The following is a 20,831-nucleotide window of genomic DNA, read 5'->3' on the forward strand; positions in this document are numbered from 1 at the left end:
ACCAGCGCCCCACGGGCACCCCCCGTCCCGGCAGTGCGGGGCTGCCCATTTTTCTATGACTTCCCGTCTGCACACGACACTGAGACGTGATTAGGAAGTGTGTTGATGACATGGCAAATGCTCTCAGCATGAGACCCACACGAGGAAGGGTCTTCCATGGTTGTCACGCAGGCTGGACATGCTCCGCCCAGGTCCAGCCACGTGTACACCCGTCTATGCTGACCTGGGGCTGGGTGAACACAGAGGAGCCACAGGAGCCCAGGAATGGGGACAGGGAGGGGTACAGCCCCAGGTCCTCGCCCTTAGCCACCGTAGGTGTGGCCTGCAGCGTTCTCGTGCTGAGTCACACGCTGTGGACTGGAGCACACTCAAGTGCTCTTGTCCCCCTGCAGGAAGCTCCCAAGAGCCTGCTTGCGTGCCTGAGCCGCACCCTGGGCTGAGGGCGGTTGGGCAATCAGCCTGGTCAACTGGACGGGGTGGCCTCCTGTGCCCGAGAGGGTGCTCTGGAATGAGGTCTGTGACCAGGGCTGCACGGTGGAAAACAGGCAGGAAGTGGCAGGAGGGACACAAGCACACACAGGGTCCACTCTGTGCTCGGCCTCTGACCCCTCCAGCTCCTGGGGCAGCCAGGAGGCACAGCAGGCTAGACCCAGGCACGCCATGCCTCGACTTTTGCCCTCACACTCTGAAACTTGATCAAAATCATTCCATGGGGCAGGCGTATCTTCCCCCTCCAGCTTCCCATGTGGGCACTGGTTCAAGTCCCAGCTGCTCCACTTGCCATCAGGCTCCCTGCCTGTGGCCTGGGAAAACAGCAGCAGAGGGCCCAGGATCTTGGGACCCTGCACCTGCGTGGGAGAACCAGAAGAGGCTCTGGGCTCCTGGCTTTGGCTGGCCTGGTCCATCCGGAGAGTGAGCCAGCAAACAGAAGACATCATTGTCGCTGTGTCTCTGTAGCCGCGACTTTCAATTAAATAAATACATTTTGAAAACAAACTTCCATGGAATGTGTCACCTGAGCATGACTGTTTCACAACAATGGAATTTCACCAGCGAGGGTGCAGGATTGGGTGACGTGATAATGGCCACGGCTGACCGGTCTGGCTCATGGGGCACCTGAGTGACCCCGGCAGTGAGACAGGCTGCTGGGCGCCGTTCCTGACTGTTGCCAGGGCAGAGATAGCCTCGCAGTCAGGGCTTGCTGACGCAGGTGCTCGCTGTCTCGCGGGCCCATGGTCCTTGAGCAGCCTCAGGCCTCCCTCAACCCCACAGACCCTCAGAAGGACCTCCTGCAGCCAATACCCAGACCCCACAGCGCAGTGGGGTCTGGTCCGCAGCCCACACCTACCAGGCTCTGGCCCAGGCTCTGCATGGCTCTTTACAAGGAGAGCAGAGCAGGGAGACAGTGCGGAAGCTGGCCCCACAAAGCCACCCGGGCAGTCAGAGCGAGACTCACAGGATAGGATGGCATGAGCTGCTTCTGAAGTCATGCCTTCAAATAAACACAAGCGCATGTGACTGGTGACAGACGGGACTGGGGTCCCCGAATGAGTGCCCCAGATGCCCGGGCCTTGCTAGTGCAGCCCGCTATCCAGGCTTGTCGGCACTTCTGTGGCACTTATCGCCGCAGCTCAGGAGATTAGGAGGGCTTGTCGGCTGGGCACGCCCACGCTGGTTGCTCCCGCCCTTAGCCCTGCTCGGCACCCGCAGCTCCTCCCTCCCAGTGAGGCCTGTGCTGAGCCTGTGGGCATTTAGGGGCTGAGATCTGGGGCTCTTGTGCACGCAGCATAGTGGACGGGTCACTCACTGCTTGCTTTCCACTGCACACACTTTTTGCTTTTCAATGAAAAAGAGGAGCTGGCACTGCAGTATGGCAGGTAAAGCCTCCGCCTGCAGGGCCAGCCTCCCCTGTGGACACCAGCTCGTGTCCTGGCTGCTTTACTTCCCATCCAGCTCCCTGCCTATGGCCTGGGAAAGCAGTACAGGATGGCCCAAAACCTTGGGACCCTGCACACACGTGGGAGACTCAGGCCAGGCCTCATGGTCACCCGTGCAGTAAGCGGCAGGGACCCAGTCTGGTCCGACTCAGAGCTCAGACCGCAGTGAGGCACACGTTTCTTCGCTTCCAACATAACTTAATTTGTTTATGTAATTTCGTATTTAATCATGGTTCCAGCACTGCAGGGCATTTAAAAGGGGCTGGTGCCAGGGCCTCCGCCCAGCTCCACTCTGCAGGGCTCGGTGACGGAGCTCTGGATAAGATGTGCAAGAGCACAGGAACCGCACCTGCCCATGCCCACGCGGCAGTGAGGCCAGAGTCGGCCGCCGCACTCCCCGACACAGGCAGGAGAGCTGGGCCCTGCCAGAAAAACCCATGGGGATCGGGCGAGCGAGTTTTCTCTGTTTACAAAATGAAAGCTGCCAGTGTCTGCAGTCGGTGCACAGTCCCAACACAGGGGCTTTGTCCTGGCACGGTCCCTGCCCCCACACCCTGGCAGCCAGAGGCAGCTGATCTCCAGGAACCCTATGATTGCGACACCAAGAGTGCTGCAGTGGTTCCTCATATCCGCCCAACCGCCCACGGGCACTGCATGTGCTACTCCGAGGGGCAGGTGCTTGCTGAGTTGTGAAATCAGAGTTCTGAAGTGTGATCAGTCAATAAGCTTGGTCACGGGTCTCTAACCATCTAAGCCAGGAAACTGTCAGAGTCCACAATGCAATGGACACATCGCAACCTGACTCCCACTTCTCTGTAGCAATCTTATCCTGGGAGGTGGAGATGAGGACCTGCCCCACTGGTGGGGGCTGTGGGGAGGGGGCTGGGAGGTGGCAACGCTGAGTACTGGGGATGAGGAGGGGGAGGGGAGTGGCAGCCATGGAGCCCCAAACAGCCCTCCTGGGTTGGGGCCCTTTGAACACCCTGCCTGAAGGAATGGACCTGTCTTGCCCGGTGTAGCCCACAAGACACCCAAGAAACTAGCCAGTGCTGTGGGCGCCCCCGCCTCCCCCGATGCCTCAGCAAATGTCTCTGCCCTGTCCACCACATAATCAGCTTTGGAGGTTAAACCTCACTTCTGCTCTGTTTCTGGCTTCAGTAAGTCCACTTCAAGGCGGTAAAGACGCGGCACTAGCGGCGAGCACTGGGCCTCGTGGTTAGGAGCTTCACCCAGGACGGTGCACGGTGACCTCCCGGCTCTGCCTGCCAAGCCCCGTCACAGCAGGTGTATGGGGACTGCCCATCTGGGTGCACTCTCTGTCTGTACCTTATCATTTAATGAACAAGACAGACAAGATTTGAGATGCTAAACACACGGGCACTGTTTCCCTGGGCCCTTCTGTGAGCTGAGCACTTGAAGGCAGGGTCTCTGCTTGTGCATTTAGCCTTCACCACTGAAGATGAGGGGCAGGGAGGGCATGGGAGTGTGGGGAAGGGAGGACCCCTCCCCCACCAGCTGGCACCTGTGCAGACCCAGGGCCCAGTGTCTTTAGTCGGCATGGTGTGTGCGACCCTCCGACACACCTGCCTGTTGGCATCTCTTGGTCTTCAACACTTAACAAGTTATAACTATTTCCAGAAACTTTTCATGCCTTTGACGGAGGCTGGGTTTACTCTGAGAATGTCCAGTCAAGACACAGTTCCCTGGACGGAGCAAGACTCACAGCTCAGCATCCTTCTATTGCAGATCCAGAGTGATATAACAATTGCCCTATCCCCCACGTGGAGACCTGCACTGACACCCACAGGGAGACCTCCCCTGACACCCACGAGGAGACCCGTATTGACACCCACGTGGGGACCTGCACTGACGCCCACGTGGAGACCTCCCCTGACGTCCACGGAGAGACCCGTATTGACACTCCACGTGGGGACCTGCACTAACACCCACGTGGAGACCTCCCCTGACGTCCACGGGGAGACCCGTATTGACACCCCACGTGGGGACCTGCACTGACGCCCATGTGGGGACCTGCACTGACGCCCACAGGAAGACCTCCCCTGACACCCATGAGGATTCCTCCCCTGACACCCACGTGGAGACCTGCATTGACACCCACGTGGGGACCTCCCCTGACACCCACGGGGAGACCTGCATTGACACCCACGTGGGGACCTGCACTGACGCCCACGTGGGGACCTGCACTGATGCCCAGGAACCACTGGGTAAATCGGTGCCAGGGATGCCGTCTGCCTTGGCACACATGGCCCTGTACATCAGAGGATGGTGATGGCATCAGTGCATGCTGCCAGCCCCAGTGTCCATCCCAAGCTCTGTGCCAGCATCGCCCCCCCATGCTCACTCTTCTCCCAGCCCCTGCTGGTTGCTCCGTCAAGTCCCTGCAAGGAGCCCCGTACCTGAGGGTCTGTAGAAGAAGCAGAGAGACAGAACTTGGGTGGCAGGCATGGTCAACACACAACTGCACAGCCCCCTTGCTGCCCCTCTAATATAGGGGCAGCAGAGTCCAGGACCATCCTAACAGTGTGGACATGACCCTGGCACATACCAGGTCACCCAAGCCCGACAGCATCCAGGTCCGAGTGAGGATGGGAGAACACTCCCAGACAGCAGCCCTCTGGGTCATGGCCCGCAGCTCCCCACAGGAGCTCTCCAAGCCCACCCAGTCTCCACTTGGTCAGCACCGTGTCTGAACAAAAGTCAAAACCAAGAAGCACATGCTCACAGCTCACCCATGTGCCAAACCCAAGGAATGACCACGCTCCCACTCACTTGTGCAACCCTGGGCCACCTGCACGCAGAGCACCACAGAGTGAGGCCTGCAGACAGGCCCTCCCGTAGGCCCAGGGGCAGCCAGGGCAGTGCGAAGGCAGAGCAAGCACAGCCACCCCCACCATGGTGGCCCGGCTCTGTGGCCACTCAGCTAGGGAGTTCAGGCGCCTGTGGCCACTGCAGGCTGCTCACTCCAGGTGGGGACTCTACCACCGCCCAAGCTTGGGCTCTTGGACACAGGACGGCTGCCAGGGCTGTGGGGAGCCTGGCTGGAGGTGATGCTGACTGGAGCCAGCTTCCTGCCTGCCAGCACAGCACATGGGGCAGCTCAAGGCTGCTGCTCCTGCCCAAACCCGTGTCCTGCACACCTGCGGGCCAGGTGGGCTCTCTGACCTGGCTCTGCAGCCCACAACACCTGGGGCACGGACCTCGGCCCACCACCGGCAGCAGTCACGGCTCATGTCTGTCATGTCCCCACCTGAGAACCAGAGCTCCGTGGGAACAGCCCAGCTGCTTGGGGCTCTGGCCTGAGGCAGCTCCCCGGAACCAGGAAGGACTGCAGTGGGCCAGGAGGCAGGTGTGAAAACATCACTGAAATGTGAGCTCCCTGAGAAGTAGGGACCTGCTCCCAAGGCAGGGGACCGTCTGTCTGCCTCCTCTGTGACGTGTCCGCCGTCATCTCTGGCACACGGGGCAAAGCCAGAGCGTGCCAGGTCGTGACTGACCAGCCTGCAGTGTTCCAGCCCCAAGCCACAGAAACATGAGCAGAGACCCCAGTGCCCACCCAGCTCTGCAGCCACGAGGGGCACACGGCAGCAGCCTCTCAGAGGGCTCCAGCTGCCTGGCGCATGACGCTGCGGTTAAGCCACCCTGGCTCACCCCACCCCACCTCCCGGTGCCTGCTTCGGCCCAGCTCCCTGCTCCTGCACACACAGGTGCAGGCTCGCGGCCTTGGGTCTCTGTCACCCTGAGCTCCGGGTTCTCAGCTTCCTCCTGGCCTGGACGCCGCGGTCATCTGGAGGGTGAGCCAGCTGAGGGAAGACCTCTCTCCCTCTCAGGCTTTCAGGTGACCAGGGTTGGGTTCAGTGATTCCTACTGTATTTAGGGTGGCGCCACCATCACCACCCCTCCCTGGCCCCTAGCAGACACTTGTGTACCTACTGTGTGTCCCAGGCATTTCCTACGCCACGAGTCACAGGAAAACCGCCTGCTTCACACTCCTCTCACTTGGCGTCACCTGCTCCATGCTCGTCGTGTGCAGCAAGCACTGGAGCCTCTCGCCTGCACACACGGCCATTGATGCTGGTCCTGCCAGACGGGCCTCGTGCAGGCTCCCTGGGAGCAAGCGACTACTCAGTAAGGTGTTCACACGCAGGCCAGTTCCCCCTGTAAAACTCCAGCTCCAGGAAGCAGAGCTTGCTACCTGCATTGTCCTCAAGTCAGAGTTAGAGAGAGGGAGGCAGGTGACCCCCGGGGGTCTCCTGCCGATCCTGCTAAGGCCTGCGCACAGACTAAGGAGCCATTCACCCTGGCCAGGTGTGTGTGCTGACGGCAAACACATGTACCCCGTGACCCTCCGCTGTGATGCCACACCTTAGCTGTATCAAGACCGGGGTGCTGATGGTAAACACGTGTGCCCCGTGACCCCACAAGATCCTCCGGCGTATGTGAGGCACCTGCCTGTCCCCGCGCTCCCCAGGCTGCCGTGAGAACTGTGGACCCACACATAGTTGACATCACCACATCCCGAGGGAACTCTGGGTCCATGACACCTTGGATCCTGCAGTCGGCCTCACACGGCAGGGTCAGCTGTGCCCTAAGCCACGTCCTCCACTCTCAGACAAGCACAGGCACTTACACAGCCTGTGGTCTGTTACTGCCCCGGAGCCTCCCGTGGCTGGTACCTCCCATGAAGGGACCACTGCCCACACACACTGGGAGCACACATGTGCGAGCAGGCAGCACTACCAGCCTGCTCCCTGCCCAGCCTGCTCCTGCCCAGCCTCCTCCTTGCCACTCTGCTCCTGCCCAGCCTGCTCCCTGCCCAGCTGGCTCCTCGCCCAGCCTGCTCCCGTCCAGGTCTCAGTTCCACGGATGCCAGGATCTGTCCATGCTCGGCTCCCAATGAGGTCCAGAGGCCACGGGGACAGTCCATTCTGCCAGATACAGTTGCCAGTGACTAAAACAGCAGGAGCTGAACAGGCCATCAGGACAGCCCTGGGAGCGCTCCATGTCACGGGAACCTGCGGGGCTCAGCTGGGAGGCCTTAGGAAAGCCACCAGGATGTCTGATGCTGAGGGCAGGGACATCCCTGGAGACCAGGCATGGCGGGTGCCACAGAGCAGCCTCTGTCACTGGGCTAGCCAGGGGACCGTGTCCATGCACAAGCCCCTCACAGGAAAGCGTGCTTTGTCCAGACCTGGTCCCTCCACACTTGTGCACTATGCACACACACGTACAGCAGTGGCTCAGGGAGGGAGGACAGGCACAGCACAAGGAGCAGAGGAAGGTGCAGGGCTGGACATGCGTGGTGTCGATGACCAGGACCGAGTGTCGGCCTCAGGCTGGTTTAAACCACAACCTGCAGTAACAGCCCCAGATTGAGTCCCTCACTGCTCCACTTCCCATCTGGCTGCCTGCTAACGTGCCTGGGAGAGCAGAGGAGGATGGCTCTAGTATCCACATGGGAGACCAGGAGGAAGCTCCCGGCTCCTGGCTTTGGCTTGGCCCAGTCCTGGCTGTCATGACCATCTGAGGAGTGAATCAGCAGTTGGGGTATATCTTTATGTCCACATCTGCCTTCCAGAACATAAATCCATAGAAAGAAAAGGTTGCCCACCCAAAAGCTGTGTGCTGTGCCCTGCTCACTGCACTGCAGAAGCCACAGACCGCGGGCCTATGCGCCTCCGTCCACTGCACTGCAGAGGCCACAGACCACGGGCCTATGCGCCTCCATCCACTGCACTGCAGAGGCCACAGACCGCGGGCCTACGCGCCTCCGTCCACATCGGGCACCTTCCCCTTTTCGACAGTCCCTTGCTGGGACCTCAGGTAGCTCTCAGCTCCTCACTCGAGCAGTGACGAAGAGGAGGGGAGACACACAGCTCCCCTCACACAGCTCCCCACTCAAGGCTTTGTAACGACACCTCTCACCCCCACGGCAGGTGTGCAGGATAAACAAAGCTGGACACCAAACAAGACACCTCCTGGCTGGCCTTGGCCTGAGGGGGACACGCTGGTCATGGTGGATGCACTCAGCTGCCTCGTCTGGCAAGTCCTGCTCCGCCATGTACACTTGGAGCTCTGAGCTGGTACCGGATGCTGAACACCTGCTACTCCAAGTCCTTTAATTTGCCAAAACTGATCTTCTTGGTCCCCTGCCATGGTACCACCAACAGCCACCATGGCTTGGGGACAGTCAGGTCAGAGAAGCAACCAGAGCGAGAGGGAGAGCAGGACCCTGCTAAACCCCGCCCTGCACACACAGCCCTGCCTCTACCAGAGCCCCACCCCTGCACACACAGCCCCACCTCTAGCAGAGCCCCACCCCTGCACACACAGCCCCTGCACACACAGCCCTGCCCCTGCACACACAGCCCCGCCCTGAACACTCAGCCTTGCCCTTGCACACACAGCCCTGCCCCCTGCACACATAGCCCACCTCTAGCAGAGTCCCACCCCTGCACACTCAGCCCTGCCCTTGCACACAGCCACACCCCTGCACACTCAGCCCCGCCCCTGCACACACAGCCCTGCCCTGAACACTCAGCCTTGCCCTTGCACACACAGCCCTGCCCCCTGCACACATAGCCCACCTCTAGCAGAGTCCCACCCCTGCACACCCAGCCCCGCCCCTGCACACAGCCACACCCCTGCACACTCAGCCCCGCCCCTGCACACAGCCACACCCTTGCACACCCAGCCCCGTCTCTCTCATTTCCTAGTGACAGCACCTTGCCGCTGGTAGATGTACCCTCCTCTCCCGGCAGCCGTGGCTCCCAAGGCTCCCAGGGCTCCCAGGGCATGGGCTGCGCTCCCAGCAGCAGTGGCCATGCAAAGCAGGCGGCTCACTTGGTACATCCAGGGGGGAATGGATTCCCCAGGCCTGCAGCCCGGGCAGGGGCTTCCCGAGGGGTCGCTTGGCTTCCCAGCCCTCCTTCCCTGCACTATCACTGGCCCTCGTCTCAGCTGCTGCACCAGCAGACCCTCCGTAGCTACACTGTAGATGGGCTGCACAAGCCGTGCCTGCCTCCTGGGACAAGGCGTGGGTCACACCAGAACCTTCTGTGTGATGTCAGGAGAACCACCCTCTCCCCACGTGGGCACAGAGCAGGAGCTGACCACAAGAGGCCGCAGTCTGGGCGCCCAGCCTCACTTTTACCCCATGTCTGTGTCCGCCCAACCCCCAACACTGCTCTGGCTGTCGACTATAGCTTCCTGCTGCTGGGAACCTGGGACAGCACGTGATGGTCCCCATGCTTAGGCACCTGCCCCTCACTGGGTTCCAGGTCCTAGCTTCCACAGGCCCAGCCCTGGCCACTGTGGGCATCTGAGAGAGTGAGCTTGTGGGTGAGATCTGTCTCCAATATGTAGGAAAGAAGAAAAGCACTGGTCAAACCAAGAGAAAGGTGGGTACCGAGCCTGCTCCCCTGCGCAGAGAGACAGACTGTCCTTCCTGCGTCATTCCACACCTCCATGGGTGCACAGCTGTCACGGGTGCTCCAGGCGCTGCCCCTTCAGCCCTGACAGCCCAGGCCTGTGTACAGGTGACCATGTGGGCAGACAGCTGCCCAGTGCTGTGCAGGTGCTGGACACGTCCCGAGGTGTCCGTGGGGCCTGAACCTGCTTCCTGCTGACCGGGAGCCAGGTGCAGCCTCTGGCTTCCAGCAGCCCAGGCCCCATTCTCTGCCCTGACTGCAGCAGGAGACCGGGTAAGACTGACAGACCTCAAACAAAGGGACAGCTGCTGCTCACCTCAGCGCCCACAGGTGACCACAGGCCACCTCTCTCTGGGCTTGTCCCCCAGGAATTCATGAAACACAGCGGGGGTCTCGGCCTTGCACCCCAGGACAAACCCTCTCCCCAGGGCGGGGGGCGGACAGTCATAACACAGAGAAGAGGTTCAGCCAGCACCTGCATGCCTGGGCTCCAGCTCCCAGGGCCGCTGCTCACACAAGCCACAGCTCTGTCCGACTGCTGGGTGAGTGCTCCCGGACTGGGATCAAAGGAGCCTCCACTCCCAGTGCCAGCATCCCACTTGGGCACCAGTTCACATCCCAGCCGCTCCACTTCCCTTTCAGCTCCCTGCTTGGGAAAGCACCAGAGGGTGGCCCAAGTGCGTGGTCCCTGCACCTGCATGGGAGACCTTGGAGAAGCTCCTGGCTGCTTCCGGCTTTCTAGGGAGTGTCTCTCCTTGTTTCTGTAACTTTTCCAAGTAAGTAAGGAAATCTTCTAAAACACAAAAAGATGAAACTGTTGCAGCCTGAACAAAATTCCCCCGCTCTTGGAGCTGCGTCTCATGGCCACTCTGTCCCTGCCCTCCCAGCACCAGCACCAAGAAGGGGCCGCGGGGGGCACCATACACATGTGCACAGCCTCACACTTGCCGAGTCAGTCAAGGGATGTGTGGGGGTCGGCAGGCATGTCTGAGCTCGCCGACACCCACGACCGCTGGGTGGATGACACACCTGCACACCATGGGCATCCTCCCCACAGCTCCCGCTGGACATCCCATCACAGCACAGACCAGCCTTCCACGTGGGTGCAGGGACCAAGAACCGAGGCCACCCCCACTGCTTTCCCAGGCGCTAAGCTGAGAGCTGAGTCGGCAGTGGAGCATCCGGTGTGTGGGATGCCGACACTGCAGGTGGTGGCTTGGCCCACAGCAGCCTTGAGGACCCGCCTCTGGGCAGCAGTCACATGTGGCCACCAGCTCTGCTCACCTAGTTGCACATAACAATAGGAGTCCTTTGGAACCCAGGAGACCCTGGGAAGGATGAACGGGGCACCTCCCCGGCTCCGGAGGCCCCCCTTCTAGCACAGCCTAGCCGGCCATAGCCGCAGCCTCCTCTGCTTCCTTCCCTCCTGTTTCCTGTTGAATTGAGAGTGAATCCACCTGCTGCCCCTTGATTTTTGTTTCGCTGAGGAGCACAGGAAACCCCCAGCTGCTGGCCTGATGCTGGCCCCCGGACGGCCCCTAGATGATTCTCCCTGGGATTGAGGCAGCAGTGCCCAACCGGCCTTGTAGCCCCCACGGGCAGACTCTGCCAGTGACAGGCCCTTGGCCATCCCCTGCCATCCCAGCCCCTCCCTGAAGTCAGCTCTGCCCCAGATTCTTGCTGATCCCATGTGGAGAAAAGCTGAGTGCTGTACTGTGGGGGCTTTACACACCCTGTTTGTGGAGGGACAGCCGGCATTTGCGGGAGCTGCCTGCTGTGCGGCGTCTATGTCGGTCCTAGCTCGCGTGGCCTGAGACCCCATACCACTGGCTGCATAGACATGGCTGCCATCTGCGGCCCTTGCCCACAGCGAGCACCTAAAGGTGCACCCTCAGCCTTCACCACACCCCAATCCCCGAGGCAGGAGGCACGGAGCTAGGCTGGGTAGGGACACCTGGTGATGTGGTGTGCCCACGTATGATGCCAGCATTCCAGGCGGTGGACTAAGCAGTGCGCCACAGCACTGGCCCAGGATGCCCTCATGTTTGTCCATGTTCGCCTACAGGAACACACAGACCTCCACCTGACCGTGGCCTCCCCCACCTCCCACACCAGTGGCCCAGCTGTGTGCCTGCTCGGTTCACACGTGGCAATCTGAGACCCAGGAGGCCAAGCCAGGGTCCAGGCGAGTCCTCCCCATGGAGACTCACCATCCCTAATCCTCTTCGGAAACTAGGTCACAGGAAATCCTCTTTCCCAGAGGCCGGGAGATTATTTAACTACAGGAGAAAGAGGCTGCCTCCTTCCCAGGCGGGCGTGAGGACGGAGCATCCAGAGAGCACACAGGATGTGCAGGGCTGCTCCTGAGCTGGGCGGGCACACGTGTGCAATGTAGACACGCACACATGTGCACACAACTGAGACACACATATGCACACACCTACTGAGACATGTAGACCTGCACACGTGCGCACACACCTACTGAGACACGCAGGCATGCACATGTGTGCACAGCCTGAGACACATGCCTGCACACACCTACTGAGACATACGCCTGCACACACCTACTGAGACACACGCCTGCACACACCTACTGAGACACACAGACCTGCACGCGTGTGCACAGCCTATTGAGACACACGTATGCACACACCTACTGAGACACACAGACATGCACACACGTGCACATGCCTACTGAGACACACAATCACTCATGTGCATACACCTGCCAACACACACAGGCATGTACACACCCACCAACAGACACACAGACGTGTACACATGCCCACACCGACCCAGACAAACACACATCAGCCGCTTCTGGCACCCGCAGCTCCCTTGTCCAGACCTGGCATGTCATCTGTGTCCTTGGTTTGCACAGTGCTGGAGGAGAGTGGGGGCCCCCATTATCCCTGGACCCCTCAGCCCCAAAGCGACTCAAACCCAGCCACAGTGTCCAGCAGGCTTCAGGTGACCTCCCAGGATCCCTGCACATTGCTGAAGGTGGCTGAGAAGCCCCTGCAAGGCTGGTGTATCACACGTGGCTTGACAAATCCAGTTAGGTGCCAAAGCCACAGCATCTGTCCCTCAGATAAGCCCGATTGGATCACAAAACCCCAGCTATCCAGCTGGCGCTGCCCGGGAGCCAGCTCCCTCCAGCACAGGGCGGCGCAGAGGCACAGCAGGTAAAGCCACCACCAGCTGCCCGCTGCTTAGAGCCTCAGCAGCTCCACTTCTGAGCCGGCTCCCTGCTAAGGCTTCTGGGAGAGCAACAGAACACGGGCCAAGTGTCTGTGAGCCTGCACCCATGTGGGAGACCTGGATGAAGCTCCTGGGCTCCGCTTAGCTCCACCCTTCTAGAAACAGGCCGGCAACCCCTCAGCAGGGACTCTTCTCCCTCACATGGACTCGAGCTTCAGGGGGAGACAGGGACCCCCCTTAAGTGGGGATGGCACTCAGACAAGCCAGGGCTTATTAAGGAGGGCCACCCCAGCCCCTGCCCAGTACATGCCACTCAGTGCCCTCTGGGCGCTGCACAGCAAGGTGGGCACAAGCAGGACAGCTTCAAGGCCATGGGCAGAGTGGCCACGTGACTGGCCATGGATCTGGGGTGCTTCTGTGAGAGAAAGGGGATGCCCACCACAACCCAGAGCCAGGGCACCCGCGACTGCACTGGGCATGGGGGCAGGGCACATAGCCTCCACATGGCCACTGGAAAGCATCGGGGGACAAGACCACAATGAAAACAGAGGTGAGGGCCTGCCCGGGCCGTGAAGGACCCGAGCACCAGCTCCTCTCCTGGGTGGCACAGCCAGGCCCAGCCTGCGCCCAGCGCCGCACCCCTCCCGTCTCGGTTACACACGTGATCTCCTGGCCCACAACCAGATGGGCCTTTCTCACATGCAGCCAGGCCGCTGCTCCGAACCCGTCTCACCTTCCCACCAGGAAACAGGGATCGTGTTTTCTTTCCCTTGTCTGAGCCGAAACAAAGGCCTGCATCAGAGGAGAAACATGAGCTCACGCCCGCCTCCCTGGAGATGTCTTCATAAGCTGCCGCTGCCAGGCCCTCCCACCAGGGCACATGGATGGCAGCTGCCCAGGCTCACCCCACGGCCACCCAGAGGGGCAGGGGCTGAGTGGGGGACAGCCAGGTGCCCCACAAGCACACCCTGGCTGCAGCCCACCCAGAGGGGCCTGAGTGGCAGGGGAGACCCAGTCCTCGGCAGAGCACACGGGGATATGGCCACACCTGCTCCCTCCCACAACCAGGAACAGGGATGGGCTTTGCCAACCAGGAGCTGGACAAGGACCCGGAGTATCAACAAGTTAATAATAATTATTACCACGTGAATAAATGCAGTAGGTGCTAAGCAGCCCAGTCTGCCTTGGGATATGCCAGGTACAGTCCTTGAGAGAGCGGTGCTGCAGGGGGCAGTGAGATGGCCGTGCCCAGGCAGGAAGCGGGCACTGGAGCCCACAGGGGGCACCAGGAACAGCTGGGAGGCCCGGCCCAGCAGCCACGTGGGGTCACACCCTCCTTGGTCACTCAGGTGCCGACAGGGAAGCCTCCCTATGTGGTCACAGACGCTGCCATCCCCAGCAAAAGCAACACAGGCATTGGACAGCCCAAAGCACAGCAGACACAGAGCAGGAACCCCACAGGCTGCTGGGAAGAGGAAGGGGTGTGGGAGCCTGGGGGGGTGCTGAGGACGAGAAGTGACCCCCTGGAGCAGGGTAAGGCTTGGCCACAAGGCCAAGTGTGCCTGTGACACCCATCCCTCAGCTTGGGATCATAGGCAGACAGCATGCCACGAGCAGGGACCCCAGGAGGCCCAGGAGGCTGGGAGTCGGGGCCATGTGCCCAGGGCGATGTGCCCCATCCAGAGGCCCAGGTCCAGGGAGGCTGGGAGGTCCAGGGAGGCCCAGGAGGCTGGGAGTCGGGGCCATGTGCCCAGGGCGATGTGCCCCATCCAGAGGCCCAGGTCCAGGGAGGCTCAGGAGGCTGGGAGACGGGGCCATATGCCCAGGGCGATGTGCCCCATCCAGAGGCCCAGGTCCAGGCTGCACCAGGAGGCTGGGCCCGCACAGGTGTGATCTGCTGCATGGTGCGAACGAACGTGTCCCTGCTCAGTGTGCTGGGTAACCAGTCATCTTCAGGGATTTGTGTGGCAGACACACAGACTGTGGCCACTTCCGACTGAGCAGAGAGGACAGGTCTGAGGGCACCAGAACTGGCCATGTGGGGCCACTCGGGGCTGGGGCCCTGTTCTTCCAGCTGATCATGGGCCAATGCACAGGTCCTGTCCCATTGAGGACTTCCTGCCTTGGTTTACAAAACGTCCCCTCTGGCACGGAATAAAAGCAACTTGAGATCAAATGAAAGCAGTCAGCTCCATAAACACTGGGACACAAGGTGACAGTACACAGAGCTCCAGGGGCCGCGCAGGGGCCTGGCCCTAACCTGTGTCTGCTGTAAAGGCTTCGCAAGGCCACACACGGGTCCCCCTGCCCCAGCCCTGCCTCAGGACCCAGAGCGGTCAGACGAACGTGGACTTGGCTGTAGCGGCAGGACGGCCCCACCAAACTGTTCAATGCAGGATATGAGAGACAACGTACCGGGCAGCACAGCTGTCTGTGAAACAAGGGTGGTGTTGCCGGGGAGTGGACAAAGCAGCTGGGGAGGCAGCTCATAGCTGGGCCCCAACTTCATGGGACACGCCAGCCATGACAAGTACACAGGAGATACACGGGACACACCATGGTCATGAGGAGCACACGGGAGCAGACACAGGGTGGGTGGGAGCTGAGCCCCACTGCTGACCGCACTCAGGCACAGCAGCCCGTGATACTCAGGGGCCAGACACCCCCTTTCCTCAGACACCCTAAGCACGGCAAGTGTTCGCCAACTCCACAGCTGGCGAGGCCCCTCCCATGGCCGCCACCTCTGCTGGCCGGGCCAGGACATCCACAACAGCTGGGTGACATGGCAACAAGCAGCGACCATGGCAGCAGCCCGGACAATGTGTGACCCTGACCTGCAGAAACGGAGAGAAACCAGGGCCCTGAAGGGAAGCCAGGCAGGGAGAAGCTCAGCCGGGCCTGGCAGCCACGCACGCGTCACATAGCACACATGCGTCACACACATACCTCACACACGTCTCACACATGTGCCACACAGCATACACATGTGCCATACCTCACACACACCACACTCACACACCTCACACACCATACACATGTGCCACACCACACAGCATACACAAGCACCACACCTCACACACACCACACTCACACACCTCACACATGTGCCACACAGCATACACATGTACCACGCCTCACATACCACACACACTCACACACCTCACACACACCACACACACGTGCCACACAACACACTCACACACCTCACACACACCACACAGCATATGCATGCGCCACACCTCACACACCATACTCACACACACCCACACTCCTCAGACACACACAACACATTCCCCATTTAAATATACACACCTCACATACACACCTCGCAATACACAAACATCCACACCCCACACATATACACCCCCCTCAGATGCACCCTTCCCCCCAGGGCCTGTGTGCGCTCTGCATCCTCACAGCCACTCCATGCTGAGGTGGAGACAGGTGGAGTGAGAGCACTGCCCCTGGCTCAGGCAGAGCTGGGTCGGCCTGGGGGACAGCCTGGCTCCTCTGTGGAGTTCCCCCACTCCTGGCCTCCCATAAAGCATAGAGGAGGACTTTGCATGCTCCACCAGGGAGTCGCCGCCCCCCAACGGTACCAAAGGACATCTCCCCAAGGCACCTGAGTGCCTGGCCCAACTACCACAGGCCTCAGCCGACCCCATCCCCAGATCCTGGGAGCCAGCCAAGGGCTGCACACCCACAGCTATGCCCTCCCGGGACCCACAGCCACATCCTCTGAGGACCAGCAGCCATGTCCACCCAAGACCCACAGCTATGTCCACCCGGACCCACAGCCACGTCCACCTGGGACTCACAGCCATGTCTTCCAAGGACCCACAGCCACGTCCACCCGAGGACCTGCAGCCATGTCCACCCGGGACCCGCAGCCATGTCCTCTGAGGACCCGCAGCCACGTCCACCCGGGGCCCACAGCCACGTCCTCCCAGAACCCACAGCCACGTCCACCCGGGACCCACAGCCACGTCCACCCGGGACCCACAGCCACGTCCACCCGGGACCCACAGCCACGTCCCACCCGGGACTCACAGCCACGTCCTCCCAGGACCCACAGCCACGTCCACCCGAGGACCCACAGCCACGTCCACCCGGAACTCACAGCCACACCCTCCTGGGAGCCCCCCCAGACACACCCTCCCTGGACCCATGGCCATACCCTCCTGGGACCCACAGCCATGCCCTCCCAGGACCCCTGGAAATGCCCTCCTAGACTCACAGCCACGCCCTCTCTCAACCCACGAACAAACCCTCCTGGGATCCATGGCTACGCCCTCCCAGGACCCCAGGACATGCCCTCCCAGGACCCCAGGACATGCCCTCCCAGGACCCCAGGACATGCCCTCCCAGGACCCCAGGACACACCCTACCAGGACCTACAACCTGCCCAGGCCAGACAGGACCAGACAGGACTCGACAGCCCCCTCTGTCCAGGCTGGGCTCTCTGGGCAGACGCCAGAAGGGAGCAGAATAGGAATACGCTTATTCATTTGACGAAGGAAACATGAGCACCAGTCCAGGGGCTGGCAGCAGGGCAAGCGGCCCCGGCCCAGGCACCAGGCGATAACCCCATCACAGGAAATAGGCCCTGACTACTGCCGGGACCGCAAGCGAGTGGAAACCCACAGACATGTCCTGAAACGGCAGGATGGAAGGGCTGGAGGACGTGAACTGGACAATCAGCCCAGCAGTACACCGCACAAACACAGGAGGAAGATGGGAACAATGCCACCTTGGGTCCCACCCAACCACACATACTGGAAAAGTTCCCACAGACACAGTGAACCCGCGGGGCTGCCTAAGTGTTAGGGCAGCAGATGGATATGCCACAGCCAGGGCCCAGCAGGTCACCCAACATGGCACCCAGGGGCCGTGTGCCTGCCTGGTGGGGGCGGCAGGAAGGACCAGGAGCAGGCTGGGCAGGTGGGGAAGGCAGTGACCCATCCACCACGGACACTGCTTCCTGCCACGGTGCAGGAAACTACCCGTTCACCCTCTGCTCACCGCACCTGCCCTTCTTGGTGTGCAGGACACCAGCCTGCTGACTGGTCCGCGTGGGGACAGAACAGTGGGGGTCTCTGACCTAACATGCCACTCTGATGCACTGGGACAGAGGCGTCCCCGTCTCTCCCGTAGGCCCAGCCCAGCCCTCTCGGCCACACCAGGGGTCAGCTCGCCAGTGCAGAACTAGGCGGACCTCACCTGCACTCTCGCAGCCCGACTGGCCACCCCCAGGTGCTCCCAGGAATCTCACAACAAAAACACCCGAGGCAGCCTCGGCCAGCCGCACTGCCCGGGAAGACCCAAGGTCCCCTAAGGGCGCCCTCCTGGGAGCGCACCTGCACCTGCCCACTGAGCGCCGGCCGCGCGGACACTCCCAGCGCCGGGCGCACCTACACCTCTCAGCAAGCACCCAGGGCTTCCCTCTCCTCGGCCAGGGCGCGCCCCGACAGCTTCCCCTGGAGTCCTCGTCCCTCGCTCACCCGGGCGGGCGGCGGGCTCCGAAGGGAGCCGGGGAGCTGACTCACAACTTCACTCCGAATCCCACGACGGAGTTTGAGACGCAAACAGAAGCGCCGGCTTCCTGGGAGCGCAGCCAGCCGCCCAGCCCCTGCCCCCGGCCGCTGCCCCGACCGCGCGCGGGGACGCGGCGAGCTGGGCACCCGGGACCCCGTCGCGAGCCCCCGGGTGCGAGCTCCGAGCCGCCCCCCGGGCAGCGGGCAGCGTCACGCGGCCCCCCACCCCCGAGCTCGGCCGGCAACAGGGTCCCGGGCCGCGGCACTCACGTATCTCCGCACGAGCGTCCGCAGCAGGCTGCAGTCCATGGCTCGGCTCACGGCCCGGGCGCGCCGGGCGCTGCTGGCGGCCGCGGCCCCTCGGCGCTCATGCCCGGCCGGCCCCGCGCTCCGGCGCCCGCGCCCCGTCGGCCTGCGCCGCGCCTGTCTCCTCCTCCGCGCCCGCCGCCCCTCCGCGCCCGGCCCCTCCTGCGCCGGCCGCGCGTCACGGCCGCCGTGAGCATGCGCCCCGCCGCCCCCGCCCGGCGCCCCCGCGGCCGCGCTGGCCGTCCGCGCGCCCTGGCCGGCCGGCCCGACCCGGAGCGCGGCGCGCGGGCCCGGCGCGACTCCCTGTTGCTTCGGCTGCGGGCGCGGGGAGGGCACCCGGGGCCCCGGCCGCCCCCCGAAGGCCGGCACTGCCTCGGGGCGGGGTCCGGGGCTCCGCCCCGCGCAGGTGGGACACGCCTTGCCAGGTGCGGGCCCGAGGAGGGCTAAGTCGGGCCTGCGACCCGGCCGTGCCCCCCAGGCCTCCCGCCCCGGGGCCTAGAGTCTCCTGTGCTGGGGGCCTCTGGTCCCCCCAGGGGAATGCAATAAGCCGCTTTCTGGATTGGACGCTGTGGACAGAGAGGGCAGGGGCGCCGCACCCTTGGCTGGGACTGGGCACCTCGGAGGCCTGCTCCATGGCTGCCAGGCTGCTGCCCCAGGCCACAGTTGTGCTGGACTCCCAGCGGACGGAGCCTCCCCCGTCCCCCTGAGGCCAGTAAGGGTTGCTGGTAGCTAGGTCACAGCACTGGTTGAACAAGGAAAGATTGTTTCGGAGTCACCGTTACAGAGAGAGAGAGCAAAGGAGAAACAGAGAAAGATCTTTGATCTGCTGGTTCACTCTCCAAATGGCCTCAACTGCCAGAGCTGAGTCCATCAGGAGCCTGGAGCCTCTGGTCTCCCATGCAGCTGCGGGGTCCCAAGGCTTTGGGCCATCCCTGGCTGGTTTCCCAGGCCACAAGCAGGGAACTGGGTGGGAAGTGGACTAGCCGGGACTTGAACCAGGGTCCATACGGAATGCTGGTGTTGCAGCTTGTGGTTCCACCGTGTGTACCACAGCCCCGGCTCGGTAAGAGAGACCTCAACTGCCCCTGTGAGGACCTGAGTGGGGGTGGCAGGTGTCAGGCTCGACCCCACAATTGTCGTGGTTCTTGCCCCATGGCGTCCACTGCTGCTGGCTACTGCCCACACTTACACTGTCTCCTGCCAGGGACAGGCCAGGGAGTACCAACGGGCAGCCTGCAGGGGCCAGCGGCCCTCAGGAAAGGAGCCCAGAGGCCAGGTTCCGCTCCAGCTGCCGTGGCTGCAGCGGCCCCAAGAGCCGGCCACATGCTGCCTGGACTCAGGGTCGACAATGGACGGCTTTGTTGGCCCAGCTGAGCTGGGACTGTGTCCTGTAGTGGAACAGGAGGGCCAGCCCCTGCAGCGTGGCCATGCACCTGCCAGCGGGGCCCCACAAACTGGAAACCGGGGACAAAGGAGGCCCAAATAAGGGTGCCCCCTGGCTGCTGAAACAGGGCTCCGACAGTCAGCCCTGACGGGGAGCTTGTCTCATCTGCCAGAGGAGACAACAGCCAGTCCAAGCTTCCGGAACATTCTGTGTACTCCCCCACTCATGTGGGGTCATTGCTCCCCCTGTTTGGCGGGCCCCCGCCCCACACTGGCCCTGGAATCTGCATTTCCCCCTCCCCACATCCTTCCACACCCCGTGTCCTCATTCGTCTCCCTCACCCACCTCGTTCCCTCCCTGGCAACAGAGCCGGCCCCTGTGGCATGGCAGACTTGCCCACCAGAGCTGCATGTGTGCCCCTGCAAGGACGTGGCCGCAGAGGCAGCAGGGGTGGGGCTAGAAGCCTGCCAGGTATAGCCATATGGACGGGAAAGGGTTGCCATCCTGCCCAGCCACTGCCCAGCCATGCAGACAGCTGAAGCAGGCAGGCCCCGAGTTGGAGCAGGCCATGGCTCTGTGGCTGAGTTTGTGCCCTGGGTCAGTGCAAGCCCTACAGCCACTGTGACTACAGCTGTGCCAATCCTGGAGCGCCAGGCCAGCCTCGCCCTGGCTGCTGCTCCATGTGTGTGACCTAGGACACCGAGTCTCCTCTCAGGCCTGCCAGCAGGTGCAGGCCAGGTCAGGGGGCAGGCCAAGTGACTGAGTGACAGGCCCCACGTCTTGCATCTGACCGTGTGCTGTGTGTTGGGGTGCAGCCGGACCAGCTGCTCCTCAGTGCCCCATTCTCTGTGTGCAAGCATGTGGACGGATGCCCCTGGAGTTCTGGCGCTGGTCCCCCACCCCCAGCTGCCGCTTTCCATGTCTGCAAGGGCCTACAGCTACCCATGAGTGCGCGCTGCCTGAGAACCCCAGAAAGCAAGGTGGGTGCTCCCCAGAGACGTCACCACTTCAACTGGGGGAC

The 20,831-nt window shown here is 62.2% G+C and overlaps 1 protein-coding gene across 6 annotated transcripts in view; it reads right to left on the minus strand.

Moving 5' to 3' along the window:
• ATP11A (ATPase phospholipid transporting 11A) overlaps window positions 1-18,508 on the minus strand; it is a 60,821-nt gene extending 42,313 nt beyond the window's left edge. For all 6 annotated transcript variants that reach the window (XR_005884910.1, XR_005884909.1, XM_040991123.1 and 3 more), the window contains exon 1: window positions 18,391-18,508. Coding sequence is in view for 4 of the 6 variants with exons in the window: in XM_040991123.1 (XP_040847057.1) it covers window positions 18,391-18,429 (39 nt within the window). In the remaining 2 variants the exon portion in view is untranslated. The remainder of the gene's footprint in view (window positions 1-18,390) is intronic.
• Between the last annotated feature and the right edge of the window lie 2,323 nt (window positions 18,509-20,831).

This window comes from Ochotona curzoniae, unplaced genomic scaffold (assembly GCF_017591425.1).
Source record: "Ochotona curzoniae isolate NIBS_2020 unplaced genomic scaffold, NIBS_Ocur_1.0 contig_64, whole genome shotgun sequence".
Taxonomy (NCBI): Eukaryota; Metazoa; Chordata; class Mammalia; order Lagomorpha; family Ochotonidae; genus Ochotona; species Ochotona curzoniae.